Source organism: Petaurus breviceps, unplaced genomic scaffold (genome assembly GCF_028583685.1).
Source record: "Petaurus breviceps papuanus isolate PSGF00001 unplaced genomic scaffold, PetGlider_PUasm1.0 186, whole genome shotgun sequence".
Taxonomy (NCBI): Eukaryota; Metazoa; Chordata; class Mammalia; order Diprotodontia; family Petauridae; genus Petaurus; species Petaurus breviceps.
Window position 1 is genome coordinate 22,286,993 of NW_027185798.1, and position 15,338 is coordinate 22,302,330.

Sequence of the window (15,338 nt, forward strand, 5' to 3'; positions counted from 1 at the left end):
AGCAGGTGCATTCTGCCCGCTGTCGCATTTCCTTGGCCCTCGCGCCCCAAGCTCTTCAGTCCCTCGTCGCGGCCCGTAGTGACCAGCAGCCCGCCTTCGGGAGGCGGGCCCGGGAGTGTTGCTAGAGGATACTGCCCTGGGATTGGCGGCGACCGAACTTTGGCTCCGCCCCATCCTGGGGAGAGTCACACTGAGCTCTGATTGGAGGACGCCGCCGTAGCCTCGCCCTGACTGCGGCAAGGAAGGATGGCGGAAGGCAGGATGGCAGAAGGCAGGGTGCCGGAGCGAGCTCGCGTGGAACGCCCTCGCGTGGACCGAGGAGGACGGGAACGGAACCAGGCGCTGACAGCGCTAATCTTGGACCCAGGTGTGTAGGAACCGGCCTCGGAGAGGCGGGGGGGGGGGGGGGTCCGGGCCCCACGGGGGGTCCGCGGAGGGAGGGGGAAACTGAGGCCCTGAGGAGAGGGAGGGGGAGGGGAGAGGCTGCAGGGAGCTGGGGGAAGGCTGGGTGTGGCCTCGCTCCTTCGTGTGCTTGGGTGTGTGCGTATGCTCCTGGGTGCACGTGCACGCGCGTGCCTTGGTGTCCCGCGTGGGTGTGGCGTGTTTGGGTGCTTGCGGCCCCCCCATGCATGTGCACACGAGTGGGTTGGGGTGCTTCTGTATGTGCGCCCTTGGGTTGTTTGTGCACGTATGTGTGAGCAGGTGTGCGTTGTGTCTGCTGGTGCGTGGGGACTAAGCCCCTGCGTGTCCATGCATGTGCGTGCATGCCCGTAGGCTCCGCATAGCGTGTGAGGCTCGTTTTCGGCATAAGTGCGCAGAATATTGTGTGGATTGCCAGAGAAACCACGAATCCTGAAATACAGATATCAGAATGTTAATAAGAAAACATGAGGAGCCCCTGACCTAGAGGCCCCCCTCAGAGCGTGGGTGTTCACGTGCCTGCGCGCATCGTTGTGGGCTCCCCATGGTGAGAGACTCACTATCAGCAGTAGGTTTTTAAATGCATAAAATAGGATTGCCATGGAAACCGGACATATTGAAATACGATTAATCAAAATAGTAAGAAGGAAAAAAAATTAAGGTTAAGAGCTCTTGGACTGGAGCTTCCCTTTTGTATTTGGGGGGTGGGGAGGGGACTGGAGCCCTCCCCAGCCCTCTGAGTGTGTGAGCAGGAGGGAGGAGTGGAAGGGGTGGACAGCCCCAGCGCCTGGCACAAGGAGCATTGACTGATTATTGAGTTTAGAGGCTGATGGGCTTCCCTTCCCCACGTCTTCCACACAAGGTTTTCTGGCTGACTCCCTCCTTATCTTACCTCTTCCCCCAGAGAAGATCCGGGGCAAACATGCCGCCCTCTGCTTTGCCACCATGGCCGTCATGCTTGGGCTGCCCCTGTGGTGGAAGACCACCGAGACCTACCGGGCTGCCTTGCCTTATTCTCAGATCAGCCAGCTGGACTCCTTGCTGGTGAGGCCTTTGGAGGGGCCGTGGGGTGGTGCCACAAAAGCTTGGGGATTGGTCTCCTGGCCACCTCAGCTGGGGACCCCTAATCTCCTCTCTTCTTTTAGCTCCGACTCAGAGTTCCAGTCTCCGTGGTGTTTGTCCAGGGTTCTCTGCCCATAGTGGATCAGCAAAAACTGCCCTTCACAGTTGTCAATGAGCGAGATGTCCCATTGAAATGTGAGTCTCCTCCACCCCTAGCTGCCTCTGTCGCTGCCTCCCTCCAGCTCCTAGGTTGAACATGGGGATGCCCTAACAGACTTTTGGGGGTTTGGGAAGGAATTGGGCAAGTCACAGTGCCCTGGAGCCTGGGTGTCTGGCAAAGCTGACTAAGGGTGATTTTGTTATTACCATGGTAAAGTTAATAGGTGCACCACAAATTAATTTATGGTCTCATTTATGCCCCCCCACCCCTTTTTGTGTATTTGTTTGGATGTTAAATTTATAGTTTTAAAAATAGGTCACCAAAAGCCTAGAGACAGGTTTTTCTCAGCATCCATGGAGGAGAGGGAGTTTACCCCTTAGCAGTCATAATAACTCACATTTCTACTGTATTTACACATTTACAAAATGAGGAAGTACGTGATCTTATTTGATCCCCTGGACAAGCCTGTGAGGTGGGTACTACAAGTATTGTTATTCCTATTTTACATTTAAGGAAACTGAGGCTCAGTGAATGCAGTGACTTGCCCAGGGTCACACAGTTGTAAGTACCAGTAGGTGGGATTGAACTCCTGTCTTCCTGACTCCACGTTCACTCTCTGTCCTCTCTGCCCTGTTCTGTATGGTAGTTGTCATACTGCCAGTGCTCCTCTCTAAGATGGCTACCCTCTTGATTGATCTTTTTGCTTCTCTTCCTTAAAACGGAGCTCTGACCGCGTCAGCTTGGAAAACTTCAGTGGCTCCCCAGTACCCCTAGGATATAGTAAGACAAGATCCTTCCACTGGCCTTTGGCGCCCTCCACAGCCTGGCTCCCACCTGTCTTCCTGGTCTGTCCATTCTCACGTTTCACTCACACTGGCTGATCAGCTACGCTCCCCAGATGACGTTCATTTGACCACTCCCCAGGCTTGCTTGTTCTGCCTCCCCTATGCTCCCTCTTCCAAGGCCTCTCTTCCTCCAAGGCTCAGCTTTATTCTGTGCCCCTCATGGCACCAAGCCCATACCTGGGTCTCCCTGGTCCCCTACTGCCAGTCCCTCCTCACTGAATGCTATCTTGGATGAAATCCTTCTGCACGCACATGTTGTCCCTCCTGTAAAATAGTTAGCAGCCCCAGCACAGTGCTTGGTACACAGCTGGTGCTTACTAAATGCTTGTGGCTTCATTGAGGCCAGGCACTATTTGTATGACTTTGATCAATGATTGTTAAATTGAATTGGAGATGCTGCTGCACACTCCTGGGAGGCCTGGGGAACAGAACCTGCCACCAGAGCAGTTTTTAGGAGTGGCCAGGGCCCACTGCTGCTTCACATGCTTGCAGTCCAGAGATGCCTCATGTGGGAGCAGGAACAGGAGAGCTGGGTTTGAGGCTCTTGGCCGAGTATTTTGACAACAGGAATAGTCTAGAAATTCTGAGGATGTGATTATACCTTCTGGCCTTTCTGCCATGTGTGGTGGTGATAGCTGCTGCTGGTCTGGCATGGTAAGGCTTGTAGAGCACTTTACACAGACATGGCGTGCGGTTGGCACTGAAATCATCACCCTTATGGTCTGCAATGTTACTTATAAAGAAGAGCATATGGATGTTTCTCAGTAGCTTGCTTGCTGTGTGGCTTTTGGGCAGGTGGAAGGCCGACAGAAAGGCACTTTTAGGCTCTGGTCCCTGTAGCAGCAAGCACCCCAAGCGCGTCCTCAGGGTTTGCAGCTACCACAGGTTCTTGGATCTGCTTTGTTAAAGGAAAGCAACTCAAAATGGGTTAACAAGCTTACTTTAATCAGTCAGACATATATCGTTTACCTTGTTCAGGAGAAAAGGTCAGCACCCTGAACCTCAAAGTATACAGGCATAATTATCAAGACAGAAACATCAAGTAGACAGATTTCCAAACTGTCCAACCATTACATCCATACCCAGTCAACATCTGGGTTTCCACATTCTGGGTTTTTCAAAGCCGGGGGACTCTCAACAACGGCTTTCCAGAATTCAGATCAAATCACAGAACACTTCTCAAAGTGAGTCCCAAAAACAAAGCTACACATCAGGGCTTATATAGCCTTCTCCTGGCTCAGAGAATGTAACAACCTTATTGACTCACTGGCCAATCAAGAAGTATCTACTGACAAACAAGCCTCCCCCACCCCAGGCTTCAGGTGCACGTTAGCCTAGGGGCAGGGAAGATCTTTAAATCTGCATTTCCATTACAGTCCCAAATACAGCTTTCCAGGAACTACCCATCATCCCCAGAAGCCCAGGATCCTTGATCCTTGCACTGTGTTGGGAGATAAGGGCTAAACAGTAGTGATGGTGGTAGGAAAGAGAGAACCCCAACTGAATTAGCAGTGCTATTTGGATTCTCTGTTTTGTTGAATTATCCACATCCCCTTCTGGGGCTGGACCAACCGGAAAATCCCCCAGCAAGAAGGGAGTTCCTTACCAAGAGCCAGGCAGCTCCTTCTCAAGGCTCAGGGCTGGTGGTAGTCTGTTTGAAGGGAGTAGTGGCTGGGACCCAGGATCAGCAGACCATGACTTAAAACCCGAGGGGACCTGAGAGATGGATCATCTAGGCTGATGTCAAAATGGGAAACTGAGGCCCAGAGAGATGACCTTCACCAAAGGAGGTCACCCTTTCTTAATGGCAGAAGGACCCAGGTCCTCTGATGCTAAATCCAGTTTTCAGACAAATCTGAATTTCAGCCATATAATGTGCTCAAGTAATACACTTGAGGGTCTTGTTTTTTCTTTTTGGAGGGCATTTGGGTTTAAGTGACTTGCCCAAGGTCACACAGCTGATTTTTGTGTGTTAAGTGTCTGAGGCTGGATTTGAACTCATGTCCTCCTGACTTCAGGGCCAGTGCTCTATTCACTGCACCACTTCATTGCCCAGAGGGTCTATTTTCTAGAAAGCTAGACTGAAAGTTCCATGAAGACTTTATATTTTATCTAAACTTGGTTAGTCTCCCTGTCTCCTCCATCACTCCTTCCCATTTTTCTGCACACTGTAGGTATTTTATAAATGCTGAGTTTAGTTGAATTGAATTTCACAGCAGATGCCCCTTTCTTATTGTTAGGCTTAGACTGATGTTGGAATGAATTTGCCCTTGAACACTCACCAAAAGACTACAGAGGGAGGGACACCTGAGAGCAGGATTATGGGGAGGGAAAACTGGCCTGGGATTCATCTGAAGATCTGGAGTGGAAGCTCAGCTCTAGGGTGGCCGTTGTGTCCAGTCTGTGCCAAATCTGGCCATGTCACGGGGAGCTGCCTCTGGCCTCCACAGACCCTTTTCTCTCCAAGGAAGGCTAAGGGCATTAGACCTTCTTAACCCTTCCTTGGTAGGCAGCCCTCAGCCTTGTTAGGAACATTCTGTCCCCTAGGAATATTATTACTTATGGGTGAGAAGGGAACCCTGAAATGGCTTGGTTTGGACCCTGGTGGGGGAGGGCTCTCAGAGCATCTCATTCCACCTTCCCCTGGGCCCACTGAGGTACAGTGCTTTTACAAGATAGTGGCCTGGGTGGACCTGAGTGCCAGGCAGAGTGACCATAGGGAGCAGAGGGGGACGTGGGATCTGAGCCAAGAACTGAACCCATCTTTGTGCTGGAGGAGGAGGAATAGAAGGAAGGCCAAGGAGGGGAGCCACCATATGACACTTTCAGTCTAGTAGGACAGCTAAGACAGGACACACAAATGTCTTAAGGCATATGTGATAAATACCCTCAGAATAGGAAGGATACAGAGAGGATAGAAGGGGAGGGGGTAGGGAATGGAGTCAGGTCCTCCCTGATTTATGGAGGTTGGGGCTTGGGGTAAGGTGTTCTAAGTCAGAAGGACATGAGAACCATGATGGGGAACTGGGGGAGCATAGGCAGATTTGGAGACAGGTGAGTAGGGAGCAAATGGCCAAGCTGATGGCCAAGGCTTCTGGACCTTGGCTGTGTCTGGGATGACCTTATGGAGAGCTTGGGAATGAGTCCTGAGGGCCAACCTCTGAGCCCACACTTCCTTTCCCTTCAGGCAAAATGAAGCTCAAAAGCCGCTTCCAGCAGGCCTATCGAATGGCGGGGTCCTATGAGGAGAGAGCCTTGCAAAAGGACACTATTGAAGGTGCGAGAAGGAGAACCCCAAGGGGCCTGTGGCCTTCTGCACTTTGCTTTTCTGTAGCCTTCATGGAGAAAGATAGGGAGGGTGCCTCCGAGGAGTCCCCTTGAGGGAAACAGCTTTCCCAGGGGCCCCACAAGGGATGCTAGGCTCTGCCCTGGAGGATGCCCCTTGGTCTGGGGGTATCAGGGGCTTTCTGGAGGGGGGGGTGGCATTAGGCCTCCTGCCCAACTGGCTACTCTTTTCCTTAGAGGCTGAAGCCGCGTTACCTTCACCAAAGGAGGATTCACTGGGCTCACTCAACATATTTGTGATCCCTGAAAAATCCTCACTGCTCCCCCAGGTAAAGAGCGCTGGAAGCTTGCTGTTTCCTCTTGGGAAGTCTTGCATCCCACGGAAGTCTCTCTCATGGGGATCATTTCCATGTACTATCATTTCATGGGGGGGGTGATGCCCCTCTTCCTGGGATGCTCCCTCACCTACCATCTCCCCTCCCTGCAGGACAAGATGAGCTACATTGGACCCAAGAGGACTGCATTTGTTCGGGGAGCCTATGGTCGGCAGGCTTTGACGGTGATTGGCAAGAGGGTGCTACAGGTGGCCCAGTCCATGTCACTGACCAATGAGGTCCTTGCTTCCGCCCTGGGTGACCACCTTCCAGAGGACAGACTGAGCTTGGACAAGAGGCGGCCCCTCAAGTCCAGCCTGGGTAGGTGACGTTCTCCCTTCTTCCTAGGCTGCCTGTGAGGGAGGCAGGGCAGGCAGAGCAGAGGCCCAGAGGGCCCTGGCCTTGTGCCTTGGTGGAGTGGGCATCACAGAATCTCAGGCTGGGAAGGGACGTGGATGCTGTGGGGTCCGTCATTAGCCTGGCCGTGTCTCCTCCCTCCCTCAGTTCTGTTTCCCCAGGCCAGGGGTTTTGTGACCTCCCTGACTCCTCTTCCTCTCTACAGGCTATGAGATCACCTTCAGTCTACTGAACCCTGATCCCAAGTCCCACGAAGTCCACTGGGATATAGAGGGGGCAGTGGAGAATTACGTGCAGCCCTTCCTGTCTCTGCTCAGTGCTATCGGCAACTTCTCCATGGACTCTCAGGTAAGGGGCTGCCCGATCCAGGCTTCCTGCCTCGGGAGATGTGTGAGGGCCTTGGTAACCGGCTGGCCCCTTGGTTTCCCCCAGATCCTGTACTACGCCATGCTTGGAGTGACTCCTCGCTTTGATGTGGCCTCTTCCAGCTATACCCTGGCAGCTCACAGCCTCCCTCACGTCATCAACCCTGTGGAGGCCCGTTTGGGTAAAGAAGCCCTCTGTGGGGGTGATGGGAGAGGAGGAGGAGAAGGGGGAGGAGGAGAGTGTGTGTGTGTGTGTGTGTGTGTGTGCACGCACGTGTGTGTATGTGTGAGTGTGTGCATGTGCACGCACACGTGTACTCATGTATGTGTGATGATGGGGAACGGGGGGGTTATAGGGTGCTTACAGAGTAGTCTCTCTGTGTTGATGTGCATGTGCCTGCTTGGTGGTAGGGAAAGGGGGTTGGGGTGATTCTGAAGGCCACTGAGGAGTGGGGGGGGGGGGGTCAGGACCCTACTAGGCTTAGCATAGGGAGGAGGTGGGCCAGGGTGTGGAGGACTTTCAATGCCAGGCAGGGCAGAGGTCATTGAGCAGGGCAGTGACTGGATCAGAGGGGTGCTGTAGGAATGTTTGCCACATGGAGAAGAATTAGAGCAGAAAGAGGGGCTTGATGTAAGGTGGAGATGAGAAGTTGAGGATGGCTGAGCTTGTGGACCTGGGGGATGTGGGGATAGGGACAGAAATAGAAAACCCAGACAGGTGGGCTTGGGGGGACGACGGTGGCTTCTCTGGATGGGTCGAGTCTGCAGTGGGCAGGTGGTGGTGCTGGCTCAGACCTCAGGAAGGCCAGAGATGAGGCCTTGGGTGTTACCTGGACAGAGTCATTACCCCCCACAGCTCAGGCACGTTGTAAAAAGCGATGGCCAGGTCTGATCTCTGCCAAGGTAGGACTCATAGTCTAGACTAGAGGTGGAATCCAGAGCTGCTTAGAGATCACAGGGCAGCATTCATGAGAGAGGGGGCCCCAGGTTAGGCGTGGCAGGGAGACCTTGAGCCCCCATAGTGACTGCTTGGGGAAGGTGAGTTTTGGGGAAGGCCTGGGATTTCCTTGGTGCAGGTGTTCCCTCAGAGACACTTTAACTTTAGCAGGGGCTTGGATGAGTGGTCATGGTGGAAAATTGGGCAGAGAAGAGGAGCCTGGGGGAAAACTGCTAAGCAGCATGGGCAGAATTCTAACGTTGTACCCCCCAGGAGTCCTCAAGGCTTCTGGCTACCATTTCCCTCCCTAGGAAAGTACCTGATAACTCCTTTCTGTTGTGTTTGTGATGTAAAGGGCTCCCTCTGCAGGCATATCAGGAAGAGGGTAGGGGGAAAGGAATGATCTTGAATGGTGGAACCAGGGGTTTCCAACACTGGTACCATGGAGTGTTTATGCTTATGAGGTACTGGGTTGGGGGTTGTTGCCGCATTCTTCTGCCTAAATCCCTCCTTGGCCCAGGGGTTCACAAGCCCAGCCATGGGGGCCAGGAAAGCTTCAGCTTTATCCTGGGAGAATTTGTGGGAAAGATGAGATTCCAGGAGCTGTTTGATAGTGGGGGCACTTGGGGAGAACAGTGGTTTCTGGGGCCGCAGTATATGGTGTGGCTCTCAAGCAGACTCAGGGTCCTTCCTTGGCCTCCTCCTCCAGGATCCAGAGCTGCCTCCCTCTACCCAGTGATCAACTTCCTGCTGTATGTGCCCGAGCGTGCCCACTCCCCGCTATATATCCAGGACAAGGATGGGGCCCGGGTGGCCACCAACGCTTTCCATAGCCCCCGCTGGGGCGGCATCATGGTAATGGACCATTCCCCTGCCATCAGCTCTCCTCCCCCAGAAGTGGCTGCCCTGGCCATGGGCTTTGTCCTGGACTTTCTTGGATATGGGGCCTCCCTGAGGGCAGGGCTTGGGATTCCTGCCAGATTTGGAGCTCCCTGAGGGCAGGCCTGTCCTGTTTCTTCTCTTAAAGTTTTGTTGAGGCCTTTTTGTGCTTCCATCCTTCCCCGTCATTTCAGGGCCTACCCATTGCCCATAGTGAACCTTCCCTTTGAGCGCATCCAGGGGCTGTGTCAGCCATATTTGACAGCCCAGGTGGTGTTCTGCACCTGCAGTCGCTGCCCTCTTCCCCCATCATATCCCTTAGGCCTCTCCAGCCATGGGTGGGGGACATCTTTCCTCATCTGTTCTCTGGGACTGAGATTGGTCATTGTTGTTGTCATTACCCCTGGTGTCTTAGCCCGGCGCTCTGCCAGTGTGGGGTGATGTTGACTTGTTCCCTCCAGGTATACAATGTCGACCCCAGTGCCTACAATACTACCAGGTACCCTGTGAAGGTCAATGTGGACATGGTACCAGTGATGGAGGTGTTCCTGTCTCAGATGCGGTGAGGGTCCTGGGTTCCCCTCGTCCTGGGGGATAGAAGGGGATGGGGAATCTACCTAGGGAGATAGGCCTCAGCTCTTGCAGTTCCAGGGCTCCCCCATGGCACCCTTTGGGGAGCGTTCCATGCCCAGACCCTCAAGAGGGCGAGGTGAGGGGCAGGCTCAGTGTCAGAAGGCAATTTCTGGGACCCTTTGCCCTCAGATCTTACCAGAAAGGTCTCTGAGATGAGATTCCTTCCTTTGCCTTGGAGGAGCAGTGCAATCCAAGGAATAGGGGCAGGGGCTGGGGGTAAGGGCGGGCTTCAGGCTCTGGGAGGGCCCTGGTGCATGCAGCTGCTGGGGAGGACTGGCCTCTTCTAGTGAAGGTCAGGGGCGGTGCTGAGGGGTTAGCAGCTTGTCCAAGGTCACACACCTAAGTGGCATAGAGGCCAGCCAGTCCACCACCCTCCCTCTCTGCTCCATGAGGGTTAGCTAACCTGTTGGGATTGAGCAAACATCTGCTGCACATCCACAGTATGCATTATAGGGCTGACCACTGTGGGGAGAGGGGGCACAGGAGATCCATTAGATATAGTGCTTGCCCTCAGGGACCACATATGGTGTGTCGGAATAAGTCAAGACAGAGAGTGGGCACCAGGCAGACAAGCCATGTGCCACAGAGAAGGTCCATGGGGTGGGGGGTGGGGAGGAGGCACGTAGCCTGCTTGGTGGGAGGGCGTGGGGAGCCATGCGTCAGGGGATGCTTCACGGAGGACACAGTGTGGGATCTTGGGGGTATTTGGGCATGTCCATAATCTCTTGGCAATCACTGAATCTGCCTTTAATGCCCCCATCAAAGGCCAGACCCTGCATGGACCAGGGCCTAGCTCTCTCACCACCCCCCATGCCTACCTCTTCTCTCCTCTCCCTGCTCTCCAGGTTACTCTTTGGGGTCCACCCACCTCAGATGCCAGAATACTTCCTTCTGGCCAGCCCTCCGAGTGAAGGGCTGAGGTCCTGGGAGCTGGACAGGCTGCTCTGGACCCGGGCCGTGGAGAACCTGGCTACGGTCACCACCACTCTGACCTCCCTTGCCGAGCTACTAGACAAGATTGGCAACATCGTGATCAAGGATGATGTGGCCTCCGAGGTGTGTGTTGTGTGTAGGCCCCATGCTGCGTAATGGGATCATAAGGCCAGGAAAGGAATAGGCCCTGTCCTTCAGAAACCTCTGGGCTACCACTGCCTGGCTTGAATAAGAATATAATGAGAATTCTTGGAGGCCCAGATTGGGGGGGGAGCACGGCCAGGCCTGGAGCGTGGCTTGTGCTGGAGGTGAGGTTGCTGTGCTCTGGGCCAGCTGCAGTGTTGAGCACTTTGTAGGGCATTGTGGGAACGAGGCTGCAAAGGGAGCTTAGAGGCAGATGGTGGAGGACCTCAGGTGCCAGGCCAAGGAGTTGGTATACTGCAGTGGCCATAGGGAGCTACAGCAGGTTCTTGAGTAGGGGAGGATCCTAGATGTAGAACTAACCTCAGGCCACTGGGTCCAGCTCCCACATTCGACAGAGGAGGAAACTGAGGCCCAGGTGGGGGATGGGACCCACCTGAGAGTAGGTCAGTGGTAAATGGTGGAGGTAGGACTCGAACCCAGGTCTTCTGCCTCCAGAGCCAGCACTACTGTTCTTGATGTGACAGTTGTCTGTGTTGCCTCTCCCCACAATCACCCTGTCCAGATGAGCTCTCCCTTGTGACAGAAAGCAAAGCTGACAGTCGGGACCTCTGCACGTCAGCATTGGTGAGGGTGGGCAGGGCCCCTTGTCCCCAGGCCCTGAGGACTTCACTCTCCAGCTGCTGGTACAAGTCCCTGTTGCTCAGAATTCTCCATGCTCCTAGTCCCTGGGCACAAGGAGCAGGGGTGAGACATGGGTCCCTGGGCAGGCGACAGCCTCACTTGGCCTTGGTGTGCTCATCTGTAAAATGGACGTAACAGCCCCTGGTCATAGTATTGTGAGGATCAGAGGGGAGGATGTGTTAAGTTCTTTGTCGCTGTGGCAGCTGGCAGCAGTGTCCCTCCTCTCCCTAGCATCCCATCCCATTCACGGGCCCCAGCCGTGAGCCCTCCATGTTGTTTCCAGGTTTTTACTACCACAGGCCTCTTGGCTGACATGGCCCTCGGGCCCTCACCATCTGTCTCTGGCCTCCATGGGGCCTGTGCTCAGGAGCAGGAGCTCTTGAGGCACAGGTGGGAACAGACAGCTCATTGCAGATCCCTCTTGTGCACGCTCCTCAATGGAGGCATAGTATTTTGGCAGCTCTCGGTGCACAGCGTGGAGAGGCGGTTCCAGTGTCTAGGGAGGGCTGACAGATGGGAGCCTACAGGAGCAGGGTGGCTCCTGAGGGGAGAGGGAAGCAGAATCCACAGGGCCCAGTACCCTGGAGAGTGTGGGAGAAACTCCTGGACAAGGTCAGTTCAGGGCTGGAGATGGAGGGAGCCGCTTAGCACTGGCTTTATCATTTGGGAGTCATTGTGTGGGGATGATAACGGAACCCGTGCGAGTTGAGATCGCCAGCAACCCTTGAATGACACAAGGAATGAGGGTCTAGGTCAAGAGATGCCCCTGATGCATGTGTGGGAGCCGGCTGAAGAGCTGGCAGAGGAGCGTAAGGAGGAGAGGGAGCATGGCCGAAAGGTGCAGAGACCCAGGAGGAGGGCCACGGGGCTCAGTGGGCCAAGCTTGTAGGTGACTGTGGGGAGAATAGGTTGAGGAGAGGGGTCAGGAGGAAGGGGGTGAAAGGAGGCCGCTCTTTCTATTATCTTAGTACATTGAAAGGGAAGGGAGAGGGAAGGTAATAAGTCGAGGGGATGGAGACCCAGCGTGTTTGTCAGCCCCACCGAAGGAGCCAATAGAAGGGCAGAGACTGGAGGCAGGAGGGAGGAGCTGGGCTCACAGGTGCTGCTGGAGCCTTGACAAAGGGAAGGACCACTCCTTTCTCAGAGACGGTCAGAGGGAGGGAAGGTGGAGAGGTGGAGCTCACAAGGCTCTGTCCTCTGTGAGGTAACTGGAAGGTAAGCGCTGTTTCATCCCCGTTTTATAGATGTTCAAACTGAGGCAGTCTGGTGAAGTGATTTGCCCAGGGTCACACAGTTATTGTCTGAAGTCTAGCACTCTGTGCCCAATGGTGCCACCTAGCTGTCATGAGGAAGAGGAAGAAGGAGCTCAGGAGGGAGGAGAGGGAAGGTTTGGAACAACTTTGTTATTGAGTCATGCAGGAAGAATCAGACTAGTGTCATTTGGCTGGGAAGCCCTGGTGAGATGAACATACACTTGGGTGCCTTGTCTGCCAGCGCTCAGCAGTACCAACGTCAGGGCATGGAAGACAGGTGGACTTGGGCGTGGCCATTCAGTGGTTGAGGATGGTTCCCAGCCAGACTGGCATCTCTAGGGCAAGACTGTAAGGGGAGAGAAGGGAGGCCCGAGGACAGGGATTGCTGAAGTCATTGAAGGTCAAAGTAAAGATGAAGAGACAAGAAGATTGAAGCAGACGGAGATGGGAGGATGGTGCATTATCGTCAGAAATTGGCACTGGAGTTGGCATCGTTACGGGTGATGGTGCGGTTTAAAGTATGAGTACCCCTCTGAGCAGCAGAAGTGAAATGATGGCCAGTGTAGGGAGTGGAGGGTGGTTCCTAAGCCCTCCCTCTTCCCCTTTGCCAGATCTGCAGACAGCTCTCACACACCAGTTATGGGCATCTCTTAAAGCTTTGTCCCGGACACTCTTCTCTGGTGTCTGTCTACCCTCTCCCTGCACTGGGGGAATCCTGGATGCTTGAGGGAATGTCATCAGGGCTTGAGGTGGAGGTGATGACAGTGAACCAGGATGGAATCCTTTTGAAAAATGACAAATGACGGAGGATAGCTTGGAGGCAGGAGTCTTGGAGCAATGAGAATTTGGAAGTGTCAGTGAGAAGTGTGGAATAAATGGAATCCGAGTGTGTGTGTGTCTGCGTCTGCTTGTCACAATACATGGGCCAGGGGTTTCCTGAGGAGGGAGGATATGGCCCAAGGTTGGCAGAGATAACAGTCCAGGAAAGTGACAGCATGGACAAAGACTTTTGACTTAGCACGTGGCATCTGACTTGAGGGATTGGGGGTCCCAGGGTGGAAGTTTGTCAGCTGTAGAATGAAGAAGGACCCATTGAATTGGAACCTCCAGCTTCCTGGGTCCTGTGCTGATTACGAAGTCCCTGCACGTTGCTGTGGAGGGTGTTGGTAGTCCCCCAGTGAGTCCTGGTGATGCCTGAAGGGGCTCGGAGTACCTCAAGGGAGCACCCTGTGCTTTTGCCCTTCCTAGGTCAGGTGGGGGGTTGGTCATCCTTTTAAGTGACTGCCAGAGTGACCCAGTACCTCAGTGGGATGGAGGCACCAAGCACCATCTCCCTTCCCCAAGCCTGACTCTGACCCCAGAGCTGATCGGTGCCTTTCTACCCAGGTATACCGAGCAGTGGATGCCTTCCATGAGGCAGCAGTGGAACTGGCTGCTGGGAACCTGGAGTCTGCTTTCCGTGCCAGCCGGGAGGCAGTGACGTCCTCGGAGAAGGCCTTCTTTGACCCCTCCCTTCTTCACCTCCTCTACTTTCCTGATGATCAGAAATTTGCCATCTACATTCCCCTCTTCCTGCCCATGGCAGTGCCCATTTTTCTCTCCATGATCAAGATTATCGTGGAGAACCAAAAAGCCAGGAAGGATATTGAAAAGGTGGACTGAGTGTTCAAAGGAGGGAGAATGGGGGGCAAAGGGCCCCCTCTTTGTGAAAGCCAGGCTTGGGTGGGGGTGGTAGCTTGTAGAGGAGATGAATTACTGCCCCTGAGAGTAGCCTGGTCCCATTTTTGAGAACCCTCATTCTTCCCTGTGCTTTGTGCCCTCATCTTGCAGATCCTTTTGGTTTGAGGCCTAGCCTTTGGGTGGGTGGGTGGGTGGGCGGGTGGGTGGGCAAAGGGAAGGCCCTCTAAGAAGTTCTCTGTCCTGGGGCCTCTTTCATTTAGTTCCCTCATAAGGGATCAGCTGAGCTGGTGGGTTGGGAGGGTAAAGGGGAAGAAAGGTAGCTGAAAAGGAAATAAAAGTCTTAGGGTCATCTGGCCCTCCATGATTTGCCTGTGTTTTATTCACTGGTTTAAACCAAGCTCTAAGCTGAGACTTGGGTATAAAAGGTTGGCACACTTGCTGTTTGGGGATTGACATGTGTCTGCAAGCTTGGACAGAGAAAGAAAGACTCTTGGTGGAGGAAGCCACCCTAAGTGTACAGAATGGGAGAGCCCTTGGCGTCTTGCTGGGAAAATCCTGGGTGGAATGTTGCAGGCAGAAAAGGACCATCATTTGCTGGTGTTGCCTTAGAAGTGACAGCTGAGCCTCCGTTCTCCCATGAAATCTGCTTCCCCCTCCCAGTCTCCTTACAGATGGCTTAGGCATCACTAGCTGCGGGCCCTGGAATCGCTTGGCCTTGCCCAGGTTGGGGGTGGGGGAAGATCCTAGGTGTTCCCATCAGAAGAGGTTTGCAACATCCTTTTTCACTGGCCTTCCTGTTGCCCACAGCTGTCTGGCACAGCAGGTGGACCTAGCCTGTGAAGAAGGGAGATTGGCCTCTAAAGCTCTGGCCTTTGCAACTTCTCTTTCCGTGCTCCCAGAGCTGGCACTGCCCAGGCAAAATGCCAGCTGGCCTTTGGGTGCCCAGTTCCCTCCCTCATCCCCTTCAGTTGGCTGAGCTGGGGCCGCCCCCCACCCGCCAGCCCTTCGGTCTCTCCCCAAGCCCTTTTTCTGGAGTGGGGCACGGGCAGCCATGGTTCCACGAACTGAAGCCTGACTTCCTGGGGGTGGTCAGAAGTACGAACACCACAGGAGAGGCGCCCCTCGGGGCCCTACGGACTGCTTGGGACAGGATTTCAGAGATCTCTTTGTTCCCCTTTAGGGAGGGACCCTGCCCAGAATTGTCCTCGCCCTCCTCCCACTCCCAGGCCCTGGTGCCAGCTCCGAACGTTATTTTGAGCCATCTGCTTTCCCAAATGGACTGTCCTTTCCCCTCCCACAGAGGCTGGCACTGGGGGAGAGGGTGTTCCCT

The 15,338-nt window shown here is 54.3% G+C and overlaps 1 protein-coding gene across 2 annotated transcripts; it reads left to right on the forward strand.

Moving 5' to 3' along the window:
* Positions 1-191: 191 nt before the first annotated feature.
* On the forward strand, positions 192-14,372 carry PIGS (phosphatidylinositol glycan anchor biosynthesis class S). Of its 2 annotated transcripts, XM_069089809.1 has the most exons (13): positions 192-367; positions 1,325-1,464; positions 1,566-1,677; positions 5,675-5,764; positions 6,010-6,101; positions 6,260-6,467; positions 6,709-6,851; positions 6,936-7,050; positions 8,515-8,660; positions 9,146-9,246; positions 10,163-10,373; positions 13,715-13,822; positions 14,227-14,372. In XM_069089809.1, the coding sequence occupies exons 1-13, from the start codon at positions 247-249 to the stop codon at positions 14,233-14,235; spliced, it is 1,596 nt and encodes a 531-aa protein (XP_068945910.1). In that variant the 5' UTR covers positions 192-246; the 3' UTR covers positions 14,236-14,372. The 2 variants fall into 2 exon arrangements, with proteins under 2 accessions (XP_068945910.1, XP_068945909.1); XM_069089808.1 differs by lacking the exon at positions 14,227-14,372 and having other exon boundaries at positions 13,715-14,201.
* The last annotated feature ends 966 nt before the right edge of the window (positions 14,373-15,338 follow it).